This window comes from Mixophyes fleayi, chromosome 8 (genome assembly GCF_038048845.1).
Source record: "Mixophyes fleayi isolate aMixFle1 chromosome 8, aMixFle1.hap1, whole genome shotgun sequence".
NCBI classification, from domain to species: domain Eukaryota; kingdom Metazoa; phylum Chordata; class Amphibia; order Anura; family Limnodynastidae; genus Mixophyes; species Mixophyes fleayi.
This window is the reverse complement of record NC_134409.1, coordinates 12,096,844-12,111,111: the sequence shown is the minus strand read 5'-3', so window position 1 is coordinate 12,111,111 and position 14,268 is coordinate 12,096,844. Positions and strand designations below refer to the sequence as shown.

Genomic DNA, 14,268 nt, shown 5'->3' with positions numbered 1-14,268 from the left:
GTATAGTTCCATTGGGATCAATTATCCAGAATGCTTAATTTTGAGCGCGCCAGTGCAGGTATCCAGATTTCCCCTGTCACTGTAGCCCTAATATATTCCATGGTACATTATCTTCTAGTTACCTGCAGTCTAAGTCGGATCATTAATACACCGGGAAGGGCGAAGGACAAAAAAATGTATGAGACAGCGTAGTGAAAAATACATAAGTACGTGAACAATAAGTGGAAATAAATGATATTTCCTGGTATTGTTTAAATGATTTATTGCAGTAATGTTTCCTTAATCAAGCATGCCGTGTACAGTGGCTGACATAGATATATATAAAATGGCATTCATATATAATTAGTGGCATGCATAAATTATATTATACTATGACCTAATTTAGTATACAATAAGATACTAAGTAAACGCACTTGATGGCAGCTGGGCCATATTCATATAAAGGTAGGATTTCACTATTGGTACCATTTACAGATTAAAACAAACGCTAATTCCTGAGTAGATAGAACAAAGGCAGATAGCTAACTGTCCTTGCAACTCAACAAACCAACTTGCGGGTGTTACAGAAAAAAAATATGTTTCTAAGAAACATGACAAAAGTACGATATATATAAGTCTCTAAGGGGAGAATTCAATTGCTGGCGACGTGGCGCGCTAACATTGCGCTGCGCACATTTCCAGAATTAAAGATAGAAATCTTCGCTCTTTTTATAGAGATGCAAAGAAAATTGAGTGGAGATTTCTATGAAATCTCCGCCGCAAATTGTCTCTTGGAGCGTTCGTGAGACACTTCGCGGCTAATGGATTTTCCCCCCTATGTATCCTATTCTTAATTCATATTTTGCCTCATCAATAGCTTTCATGTGTCTTCCACCCGCTCAGAGTTTAATGATCCCACTCAGACTGTACGGCGGGCAACTACTGGTGACTGAACCACCGGGCTGTACCCTACAATACATTGGCGCTATAGTGCCAAAGAGCCACATACTACAGTGTAATAAATAAGTTAAAATGCCAGGAAGTAGATCTATAGATAGATATATAATAGATATAGATATATAAAAAGCATGGGATAGAGGTTTTGTGACATCATGAGCCTATTTATCCTCCCATATTCGCTGGAAGTTCACAGATCTGTATGACAGGATGTCAGCATCATGGGAAGATATAAAACGTTGCATCTTTTCATGGCAGGTTTGGATCAGAACAAAGCATTCTTAGCTAAATGTGAGCTAGATGTATTCACAAACTCAAATATGCGTGTGTGACTTTTGAGTGCCGAGCAGTACTCTTTGTTATAACAGTGGTAGGTTATAATAAGGGTGAATGGGATGGTAGCCTGTGCACTGTTTATTTTCATTGTCTGTGTAAGAGAGAAAATGTGCAGAAAATTCCAACTGATCATTCAGCAAGTCTGGCGGATTTGCTCATTATGATTGCCAGGGGGTCAGCCTGAATGTGATGGCTGGCTGCTCTCTGCTACTGTTATGGTTATATCTGTCTTGTACTCAGATCTGCCATGCACCTCAGCTACACAGGTGTGTATCCCTCTGAAAGAACTGTTTTCTGCTTTCAAATAGTTCTCAGCTGCAGTGCAGATGTGTTGTCCCCTGTGAACTTATTGGAACATTATTTAAACCCTCACTGGTCATGCACTTATTGCCAGTGATAGCGTTTGACGGATCCTGTATCTTGACCTGTTTGTTCCCGTCCCAGCATTGATTCCTGTTTCAACATTTATTTGTATCCGGATTTCTGGACTGCACCTTACAGTTTTGCTGGTTCTGGCTTTGCCAATTTTGATCACCAGAAACCTGGTTTCTTTAGTTAGTTTATTTATTTATTCCTTGCATTGCTTCTATTGTCTACTGTTTTTAGCACTGCATCAACTCAGAATCTCAAAACACGGACTGTGGTAATTAGTCTTTACTCTTCAGTAGGGCTTCGGAAGCTGTTATTAGACTCTGTGAACATTTTCACCAGCCTTGCTTCAAGATTCATTCGTTACAAGAGACATTAGTTAGACTGGGTAACCTTGTACCCCAAAACATCTTCAGTGTTCTACTTCATATTTTGCATTGATTTAGACTGTCATGTCACTGAATGATAACTGTGTAACCTTTTGCCTTATCAGACCAGCATTTCTTCAGAGATTGTGTTTACTTCCTGTTTGCTTTTGAACTCCTTAATAAACTCCATATTGTTTGTAGCTATAACATACCTTGTTGCTACTCTGATTTCCTAACAGTTATCTTGACAATTAGTGACTTGTGTGGGGGCACTCAGTGTATTAGAACCCTGTGTTTTTTTTTAATCTTTATTGTTTATTTTGCTCAGTGATGGAATTTGTTCCAGTTAAAAACTATTATTGATAAAAACGACTGTCTGCTCCACTTCTGTAACTCTGGTTGGTTTCATTGAACATTTAGAAACATGCTTGAATTGCAGCTTCTTAAACTACTGGGATCTATTCTTACATATTCACCAATTAATCTTAATTTCCACTGACAATCTCAGGTTTTTGTCCGTGATTTTACAGTGTATTAGGTCTTATTCAAGTTAAGTGACAGATACTTTCCATAGAAAACATGTGACCTCAATTTATCTGAGCTAAGTGGAAAGACCATACAGGCTTAGGGTTTGGGGCAGCTGAATTTGTGGGGGCAGCACTCTACCCCTTGTCATCAACTTTCCATATTTTTGTGGAAGTTTTGAAAGAAGTGGGAAAAGAATTCTAGGATGATTAAGTCAAATATGATCCTATTGATAATAGTTTCAATGCCAATAGACTTCGCTAGAAAAAAACATTGATAAATCATAGAAAAATTAGTCAAACAACACTTTGCTGGTTTATAAAGTGGCAAAAGTCAACAATATTGTGTTTTGCTTTTCATTTACCTAGGCATTTAACTTCTTTGATAATATACCTTTTATAATGTACTTTTTTGGGGTTATAGATTCCAGGGGCTCCAGTAGTTTCTAGATATAGTCAAAAATATTTTCATGACTTCAAATACTGTTACATAGTCTTTCCTTGGGGGCTATGGCTCCGGGTATTTTACAATGTGCCTGTATTTACTCATGTAACTGATGCCGGCCGTGTTTCTTATGATACTATTTTATTTCAGGGCTATTACACATTACAGTGCATATCAGTGCATTTGTCCTACAGTTTTTAAAAGGATTCCACTAGATATGGACCTTTTTAAAAGTGCACTTGTTGACAACGCAGGTCAGGCATCCATTTTACTGCGGATGCAGACAATTGGCTAGGATTAGTGACATCACCGTGAAGGCGGCCATGTTTGGTTTGGACCAATGTTCAAATGGAGCCTTCTCGATTTTCCTGATTATTATTTAGGCCACACAATTGCTGCTACCACTGCGCGTAGTTGACTAATACACTCTAAATGCTGAATGAAACTGCACAAAGAACAATGAAATGGGACAAAGTTTGCTTGAACATTTTCCTACTGATATATATTTGTCCAGTGAAAACATGTCCTCACTAATCCCTTTATGATGTTTCAGTTTCTCCAAAGATCTACGACATCTCCTCCAACATTGTCGTCAATGAAGGAACAAACGTGTCGCTTACGTGCTTGGCCACCGGAAAACCAGAGCCTTTGATATCGTGGAGACACATCTCCCCGTCCGGTAGGTGTGCAGTCTGTGTCTGGATCGTTACGTGATAAGAAGTTGTACATTTGTGTATTGTCAGCGCCCTTTTAGTCTTTGTTTGGGTGAAAATTGACCTGAACCTGCTAACAAGAGTCATGGAACATCCGCACATAATAATGTACCATGTAGTCCGTTTAAAATGTACAAGATAAAATGCCAGTCTGGCTATTTTCCCCCAAGGAGATACTACAATTATGATAAATTCTAACACAATGTAAACAGTTTCCTTTGCGTTCCAAGATGAATTGCATCCACTTGAGTTCACCAGGGTATAGTCCCTTTCTGAGCATTTGCATAGCAATTTTATGCAAAATACAACTCGTATCGAGATTTACGCTCCTTAATGAATCAGTTACTTTTGATATAAATGACTTTTTTTTAGCTACATTGCCTAACTTTAGCACTTAATAGGGGGCACTTATGAATAGCTCAAAATTGTTTCAAGTGGTTTCTAGAACTGGTTTGACAAACCAGTTTTAGCAAACTTTAATGTTCAAAAATTTGTGGAAAATTCTCAAGCCTTGGAATCTAAATTTGGAGCTAAATTCAAGCGAGGGGCACAGGCTTGGCCATGTTTGAACATGTTTGAGCTAGTTTATTCTTAAATTGTTGTATATATTGTAATGTAAATGTTTTTCTGTGTAAACGGTAAATTCGAAATTTGAATTTGAGCACAATTTGCTATTTGAAAAAAAAAGATAGGATTACTATGATCGGGCTTAAAAGGCAACACTTAATAGCTTATTTTAACTGTGAAATTTGAATTTGACTTACCAGCTAAACGGTTCTAAAATAGACAAAGAAATGTTGACATTTTCTAAATTAATTAATTAATTCGACCAAAAGTTGGAGGCCATTGAATGAGTTCGGATTGAACAAATTTCGAATCGCCTGAAAGAGTTTGAGCATCGCTATTTAAGAAAACTGTTATAGGGGCCGCTAAGTAGAAAAGGAGGTGCAACCAATCAGAATCTAGCTGATATCTTCTAGTACAATATACAAAGAAAAGAAAACCTTTCTCTACACAGTTACAGGAAACTATATAGTTAATAATTGTCATAAGCATCTTCCTTTAATTTACTTCAAAAATAACAAGGTGGCATGGCTTTCAAAAATCTCTTGGTTAGCAAATTTCCTGTGATTATTTGATGTCTTGTCCCCACCACACTGGGGGGGGGGGTATATTTATCAAATCTTCTAAATAGGGAAAGTGGAGGTGTTACCCATAGCAACCAATCAGATTCTAGCTGTCATTTATTTTAGTACATTCTAGAACATGAGAGCTAGAATCTGTTTGGTTGCTATGGGCAACACCTCCACTTTTCCAATTTAGAAGGTTTGATACATCTAACCCTGGGAGTCATTTAGGAACTACACTTTATTTTATAAGGGAACATTACCCCCTCCCCTCACCACATTTTAATTTGAATGGTTCATTTGAGCAGAGACTTTTAAAAAGATTTTCCAAATCTTTGGGGGTAGATTTACCCTCTGGTTTGTCGACATTTAATAAGCTGTGTTATTTGCCGAATAAAATAGGTTGCCGAAAAATTAGGTGAGCTCACACTGATCCAATACAAGCTAGTCCAGCTCACCTTATTTTGCATTCGCCATTGCAAACAAACAACGTTTGTAATATGGGAGGGGCATTGACAACAGGCCGGCCTATTAAAATCAGGCAAGTAGGGAAGTTGGTCTACTATCCATCATGGCATGGTTAGAGGATTTGGCAATGTACAGGAGTTGGGCAGATCATGTCACAAAGATATTTAGGACTAGATTTACTAACCTGCGGGTTTGAAAAAGTGGAGATGTTGCCTATAGCAACCAATCAGATTCTAGCTGTCATTTACCTAGTACATTGTAGAAAATGACAGCTAGAATCTGATTGGTTGCTATGGGCAACACCTCCATTTTTCCTTTTTATAGTGTTTAATAAATCTACCCCCTGGTGTGTGAATGAAATGTGCATTTATGCAAAAGAAAAAAAAAATGATACCTGAAGAAAAGCGCCCCCCCTTAATTAGTTACAGCTTTTCCTCTCATCTCTCTAAAATACTGTTCATTTGACCCTCATTTATTTTACTCATGACAATAACACACATCAGCGCTGCTTTTATTGCTAGTGTCACAATTTAACCTTTTTACTTTATAGTTCCATTGGTTTATGTTCCTATTAATGAGCTTCCTCTATAAAATGTGCCTAGACTGAGCCAAAGTCGTTTAATTGAAAATAGTGGCTAAAAACCGATTACAACATTCTCCAAGGTGGTGTAAAAAAACCTGCTAAAAGGAGAACACCTCTAATTAGGCACAGTCCACGTCTCCACAGTGCATTAACAGTGGTGGACCATAATATAAGCATTTGGGCTGGTAGCCCTGTAAGGGGATACAAAGTTCCATAGTTAAACTCAGTGCTGCTATTATGTCCATTTCAATAGAGTGAGTTTGTGGTTCAGGGATTGCTGTATAGTGCAATTGGGGCAGCACGGTGGCTTAGTGGTTAGCACTTCTGCCTTACTGGGGTCATGAATTCAATTCCCGACCATAGCCTTATCTGTGTGGCGTTTCTATGTTCTACCTGTGTTTGTGTGGATGTCCTCCGGGTGCTCCGGTTTCCTCCCACACTCTAAAAACATACTGATAGGTTAATTGGCTGCAATCAAAATTGACCCTAGTCTCTCTCTCTCTCTCTCTCTCTCTGTGTGTGTTAGGGAATTTAGACTGTAATCTCCAATGGGGCAGGGACTGATGTGAATTAATTCTCTGTACAGCGCTGCGGAATTAGTGGCGCTATATAACTAAATGATGATAATGAATAGAGTTTAAGAGATTCTGTTGTTTACAGCTGGAGGTGAGGGCAGGGCTATATTTGATATATAAGCTATTTTCGGCTAGAGAGGCAGGAGTAGGGTTTTTTTTTGGAAACCTTTACTCGATCCGCAGTAATTTGTGGGTGACTTGTAGCAGATTTCCTGGAGAAGTAGTGTCTAGGTGGAGAGACTTGGCTTGTGGTTTCATTTCCGACTGGATGTTCAACATATCCACCAGAACTCTGCAGTGTTCTTAGAAGCACTAATCACTACTCACCTGACAGCACTGATACTCTCTCGTTTGCGCCATAATCCACCAATCAGCTGAACCGTCACCTTCTACTCTCCTGCCAATTGGATGATTGTCAGCGAATGAGAGAGTAGCCATACAACTGCCAATGGCGCTTCTAGGAATGATAGTGCTGATGGACATTTTGCGCATCCAATCAGAACTTAGAACGGAGGTGGTCACTAAGCACAGGCAGCCCAGTGTTGGGTGCCTGGAGGCCACGACTGGAGAGAACACACTAATATCACTAATGTAGTGGTCTCTACTGTGAGTCAGGCGCAGTGATTTATTAAATTTATTAAAAACGGATCACAGAAACAGCAGTTCCGATAAACTGCTGTTTCTGTGATAAAAAAAAATCACACTTACCCCTCCGCTTCGGGACGCGGTGTCCTCCAGGTCCTCTTCATTTGTCTTCACACTGGAACTGCTTTACCATGTTACCTGTGTCTGTGTATATATTTTTGTTCATTTTTTGTTCTTTCTGTATCATGTTATGACATGGCTCACTGTTTTCTGTATATGTCATATACAGCGCTGCGGACCCTTTGTGGCGCCTTATAAATTAAAGATAATATTAATAATAATAATAATTCTGATTTATATAAATAATATCAAAAATGTAAACCGATTTTTATGATTATAGAGTTGTTCATTTATTTTCTAAATAAAGTTTCTGGCATGCATTCTGATGTGCCTTTGTATTGCACATATGCATGTCTGTTCTGTGTGCTAACATAAGGCAAGTGACGTTTATACAGAGAGTACTTATATCCAGGTTCAAAATGAAACAATGTCGAGATCCGCTCAGATTTGGGCGGAATTACACTCAAGCTCTGCACTGTGTTTATCACTCTCCTGTTGTTTATGTTAAAGCCAGGAATTCCTAGCAGCGTACAAAGTAGATAATTTCTGCACTCTTAGACTTGTTATTCTATGGCAGGAAGAGAAAAGGCATTAATGTTGCTGGAGGTAGAGATTATAGCACTACAGTACAAATGGTTTAATAACTCTTTGTGATTGCATTATAGATTCTAAAAGCAGACTTTACTTTAACATCGAAAGAGGAGAGAAAGCTCTTATGAAAAGATTTAGCTCAGTGAATTCCGAGTGCCATTATAATAAGATTCCCCAGAAGTGTAATGTAAATGTCATTTTGTTTCCAATACTTTATGAAACAAGTTTGTCAGTTGTTTCACAAAGGTTTTCAAAAGTCTTGAAAGTGTTCTAGGATTGTTAGAGAGTACTTGTGTTCTACAAAGAGCGGAGACATTTGGGAAAGTAAGGCAAAAAAAAGGAGTAAATGTTCTCCGGGACAAACCATGTTACAATGCCAAGGGGTGCACATCAGTTTATTATTTTGCACATAAGGAAAATACTGGCTGTGTTTTCATGTAGCACACAGATACTTAATAGCTACATTTTTACACTGAAATTTAAATTTGATCTAGGACACGCCCTACCCCAACTGTAAATCTGTCCCCACATTTTAAATTTACCTCCCCCACCAATGCAACATGGTTTTGCCCAGGTGCAAAGTTACTCCTGGACTAACCATGTTGCATGTAGAGATGCTCACTGACCCCCGTGAAGTGGTTTTTTTTTTGGCAAAACCGCCCTTGTGTGTTTTGGTTTTGGATCTGTATTTTTTTAGAAAAATTGCTAAAATATGCTAAAATCACATCATTCTGCTCTTTTTTTATTCCTACATTATTATTAACCTCAATAACACTCATTTCAAGTCATTTGCAGTCAATTTTGACCACCTCACAGGTCACAATATTATTGTCATACACTTTCGGACAAATACTGCAGCGACCTGGCTGGATGGTAAGCGACAGAGCAATGACACAAACACATGGCAGTTCCTACCACATCTAGGACACATTGGCACACAGCAGTGGCAGAAAAGAAAAGTCAGAAGAAAAGCCTGCAAGACTTATTATTTGTATTTCAGCAATGACAATTAGCAATGGAGCAATGGAGCTCTTCTCTTGTGTGTAACATATATAACACCGTATACAATTTGACTGCAAAGTCAGAAGAAACGCCTGCCAGCACTAGTATTTGTATTTTTCTGCAGTGAGAATTAGCAATGGAGCTCTCCTGAATGTCACTGTAGACTTTCTTGAACACTGCTACCCCCTCCTCTTTCAATTCTATCTATTTGGCTGACCAACTGCACTACACTCTATGCTACCCCTTCTGTGTCTCTCTTTCAAATGGCGCTAGATCGCCGCGGAGGGCGGTATTTATAGATTTCAAAACTCCAGAGATCCGACGACGTAGCGATGATGTTTTGCCTCGTTTTCGATTCCGAAAAAGCATGAACGTACCGAGCCGACTCGCCTCGGTACTCAGATCCCCTAAGTTCGGGTGTGTTCGGTTCTCGAAGAACTGAGCCTGAGCATCTCTAGTTGCAATGCAAGGGGGACAAATGCATTTATTTTTTTTTATATACAGGGAAATACTGGCTGTTTTTGCACGTAGCGAACAGATACCGGGCAGCTTTATTTTTACAGTGCAATTTAGAGTTGAGCAAGGACACGCCCCCTTCCAACTCTAAATCTGTCCGCACATTTTAAATTTGCCCCCCCCTCCTCCCACTGCAGAGCAACATGGTTTTGCCAATGTGCACATTTGCTCCTTTTTTTTTTTTTATTCATGCTTTAAGCCACTGTAGGCGCCTGTAGTTTTGTCCATTTGGCAATTTACATAGCGCTGTGTTCACCCAATGGTTGAAATGATTAACGCTGACTCTGTAATTATACAATGAAACATCCGTTTTCTTATTTCTGCTATATATATTCTGTACTGCATGAGTCCAACATTAAAAAAACAGCAATTGGACAGCTAATTAGTCCCCGATCCCTATACCTACTGTTCCCAAAAGAAAAAGGAATTATGTGCACTTACTAGAAGGAATTCTGTCCTAGTTTTAAGCTCAGGCGTCGTACCTCGTCTATATCTTTTCATCAGACGGCAAAACTCTAGAGTATTAATTTTGTTTCCTAATACAAGGCCCTTTGTCACTGGTTACATTGTAGCAGAGCAGTATCAACTCTCCAGAGATCGGCTACAGTAATGAATCATCATATTGCTGTCATACTGACCGCATATTAGTCCTGGATATCTTTGCTGTGCTTGAGTCATGTACTTGTCTGCGAGTTACAACTCCTGCAGAAGATTCATTTAAATTAAAGAACAAAAGGCAGCGCTAGCTATGAGCTGAAGTATATTCTAGAACTTCACTTATTCGCTGGTTTTTAGCCTTAGCTTCCTTAGAGCATAATTTACGTGTTAAAAAAACCAACATAATTGAATTGATGCAAACAATCAGAGTATCGTGTTGTTAGGTGAGTAATTCCTATATATGGGTAGTGACATCAACTCATTTGCATACTGCTACAATTAATATATTACAAGGAATGTTGCATCCACAGCTGCAAGTTATAAGGAGAGACAAGCAAATTATTTTACTGAGCGGCAAAATATTCACCTTATTTTGCATTTGGCTATCATCATCATCATCATCATTTATTTATATAGTGCCAGCAGATCCCGTAGAGCTTTACAATTGGGAACAAACAGTAATAAAAGAATACTGGGTAATACAGACAGACAGAGAGGTAAGAGGGTCCTGCTCGCAAGCTTACAATCTATGGGACAATGGTCTGATTCACAAGGGTAAGTGCTGCATCATATTGAATATTTGTCCAGCTATAATGCAAAGGTTACAAAGTATTGAGTGGGCTGTGTGATCGGTCACACAGCAATGTTGGTCAGAGGGTTGTTGTCTTGTGTTAGCTGTGTAAAGGGTGGTAATAGGGTAACCTAGAGAGATTAAGAGGGTGGTAGAGGAATACTATAAGCTTGTCTGAAGAGATGCGTTTTCATGTTTTGCCAGAAAAATTTAGCCTTAAGTGTTTTATTCGAGTCATGCCACAGCCATGCTACTCAGAAAACTTATTCATAGACTATAAATTCAGTGAAAATGACAAATACAGTTCAGAAATAACATTCTGTGGATGCAAAGCAGAACCCAGGGATTGAAACACTGGAACTTTGTACAACTGTGAAATAACTTAACGTTCCATAATTCGATACATGCAAAACCGCTTCTCAACTTCACTCGTACTTAGTAATAAGGATACTGAAAGTTACCTGTTGGTGATTTCTACATTATAACTATTTGACTGCTACATCTTATATTAACGTAGGAACAATGCATTTAAGGAAGCATGAATTTCATATAGGTCTATGTAGATATTTGATATGTGTCCTAAATGTACTTTCTACTGTATTTAAAGTTGAGCTACAGTAGAAGTTTCCATTCTGTGGGCTAAACATGTAGGCAGCCTATCAATTTGCTAGGAACCAGTGACATCACTGAGGCATGGCCAGACTAATATTCATAAGACCTGACTTTTATTCATGAGGTGCTGGATCCTAATGGATTAATAGGCTACATACTCATGAATATTAGTCCAGCTACAATATGGATGCCTCCGCTGTGTACATGACAGACTTGCTTTAAAAATGTATGAGTGCTTTAAAGATCTTGAGGACTTTGTAAATGAAGCTCTACTGGATGCTTCAAAGACACGTCCTTGCACGTGAGCTGTTCAAAGGTGGTTACACACGGACACACAGGCTTAAAGACAGAAGCAATAGGCACATTGACATTGTAGTATAATGCAAAGACTTTACTGCTGAACCGGTAGATCTAAGTCTGTCATGTCTAAGGGGATCTACAACAGCTATCATGACATGTTTACTAAATCTGGTTATTATTTTGTCAATTGCCAAGTCGCTGCAGTATTTGTCCGAAAGTGTATGAAAATAATATTGTGACCTGTGAGGTGGTCAAAATTGACTGCAAATGACTTGAAATGAGTGTTATTGAGGTTAATAATAATGTTGGAACAAAAAAAGAGCAAAATGATGTGATTTTAGCATATTTTAGGATTTTTTCTAAAAAAATCCAAAACCAAAACACACGAGGGCAGTTTTGCCAAAACCAAAACCAAAACACAAAGCTAATCCAGATCCAAAACCACTACACGGGGGTCAGTGAGTATCTCCACTTTTAAGTATGTGGTCAAATTTCAGAGATTCACCAAAAATGTTACAAGTTCAATTAACAACAATGGGATCCTAGTGGTCGCATTTTATTGGACAGTAGTCCCTAGGACAACAAGAAATAAAAGCACACACGCAATTTTAGAATAAATTGTAATTGAATAAAATGCTCCACAAAACTCTTGTTCACAATGTATAAATATTTCAATTAAAGGGACTTTCTTCTTTCTTCATACTGTGTGGTCCAAATGGAAAACAAAATCCCTATTCTAATGTAACCAACCAAACTCTGGCACTGACCACCACTAGATGACTAATCCTGAAGGTCCCTGTCCACCGGCAGCCAATTACAAGCATTTTCCCACACTAGCCGCTTGTGATTGGCTGGGAGAGAAGGGTCATCCCGGGTATCCTGATTTTGAACATTTCACATCAGATAGTAATCATGTGTGGGTGGGTCTTTAGTTTATGGAGATTTTTTGTATTTTCGAGACCGATCAATAAAAACAAAAGAAGAATTATTTTTTTGTGTATAATAATGTGTATAACACGGGTTAGGGAGAGACTTTTATCCATTTTAAGTTTATTTTAAAAATGTGTGTTTATTTCTCTTTTTTTTTTTAAAATGGGTAGGGGTATTAGGGATTTTTGGCCATTATACTAGGACCACTTAGGGGGCTAAGTTGCCATTCCAGGGGTCCTAAACTAGCTAACTTACCCAGCCCAGGTGGGAGATTGGATGAACATCACTTTACTGCACAGGGCTGGTAGCCATTGGGGTGAGGGCTATTAGTTGCCCCCCTAAGAGGCAGTAGCCTTGTGCCGATCTAGCTGTTTATTATTATGGCAGGGCAACCTCACTTTTAATGTCTCCCCGCTATAGTACACACCATCCCAGGATGTTTAGGTGAAGATTTGGGGAGGGAAACGCTATATAGTCTTTTCTTTTTTTACAATTTTTCCTTTTTTGTACCTTAAATAGGGTCAGCGTTGTGAAAATAAGTCAGAGCAGGGGGTGGAGTTGGATCCAGAGAAATTAACACTGAAGAGCGATTAGATAGGTAGGATGAGAACCAGGATAGGACGGTGTTCTGAAGACCTAGGGATTGTAGCGTTTGTATGAGAAGAAAGTGGTCAACGGTGTTGAATGCAGCAGAGAGATCCAGGAGAATTAGAAGAGAGTAATGGCCTTTGTTTTTAGCAGTGATCAAATCATTGACAACCTTGGTCAACGCAGTCTCTGTGGAGTGTTGAGAGCGAAAGCCTGACTGAAGAGGATCCAACAGGTTGTTTGCAGAAAGGAAGCATGTGAGGCGAGTGTAGGCAAGTCTCTCTAGGAGCTTGGAGGGGCACGGCAGCTGAGAGATGGGGCGGTAATTTGTGAGAGAGTTTGGGTCAGAATTTTGTATTTTCAGAACAGAAATCTAGTTAAATAAGCTGTAGACATAAAAAAAAATTCTATGCCACTCGCTACAATATATTGTACCCTATCTGTAAGATTTAAATGTCTCCCCACACTGTACAAACTCTTATGTTAATGTGTAACGTGACCAGATCATATAAATAACCTTCTCACCCACAAGCTTTCCAGTTGGAATTCAGATTATACACAAGCATTATGGTGGTAACAGAAGTTATTGAAATGTAAAGATTTTGTACCATGGCAGACTAAAAATAATTGCTTTTTTAGAGAAATCTCTGATGCTGTGTACAGTGTTACTGGGTTATTGCCCTCCTCTCAATACAGATAAATAACATTTAAACACTGCAAGTTTTCACGATGTTATTGGATGCACATAGCCTTGTCTGTCTGAGATCGGGCTCAGGAGACACCTAAAGCTATCATCATCTATTTATTTATATAGCGCCACTAATTCCACTGCGCTGTACAGAGAACTCATTCACATCAGTCCCTGCCCCATTGGAGCTTACAGTTTAAATTCCCTAACACATAGACACACACACAGACCAAGAGAGACTAAGGACAATTAAATTGCAGCCAATTAACCTACCAGTATATTTTTGGAGTGTGGGAGGAAACCGGAGCACCCGGAGGAAACCCACGCAAACACGGGGAGAACGCATGTGTGTGTGTGTGATGTGGATATATGTATATAAGATAGCCTTTTAAATCTCTTGCACCCTTAAATACACTGCACTGACACTGCCAGCTAGCTCTATCTGTAGGATATAATTTTTGCGGAATGCTGAGCTGAATTCTGTGCACCTCTATAAAACGCTCTGTTCTGATACAACATTCCGTACGGGTGAACTCCCCCCACAACTTCACTCATCTCTGATATCCAGCTGTATGTCATTCATGCTGTATATACACAAAATGCAGCTTCATTTACAAATTGCATTTAGTTTAATATACTAACTCGAAGAGTGTTTCTAAGAAGC

The 14,268-nt window shown here is 38.9% G+C and overlaps 1 protein-coding gene across 4 annotated transcripts in view; it reads left to right on the top strand.

Moving 5' to 3' along the window:
- The window catches only part of NEGR1 (neuronal growth regulator 1), a 394,650-nt gene that overhangs the window by 212,768 nt on the left and 167,614 nt on the right, over positions 1-14,268 (top strand). For all 4 annotated transcript variants that reach the window (XM_075181905.1, XM_075181906.1, XM_075181907.1 and 1 more), the window contains exon 3: positions 3,532-3,657. In XM_075181905.1, the coding sequence (XP_075038006.1) occupies positions 3,532-3,657 (126 nt within the window). The remainder of the gene's footprint in view (positions 1-3,531; positions 3,658-14,268) is intronic.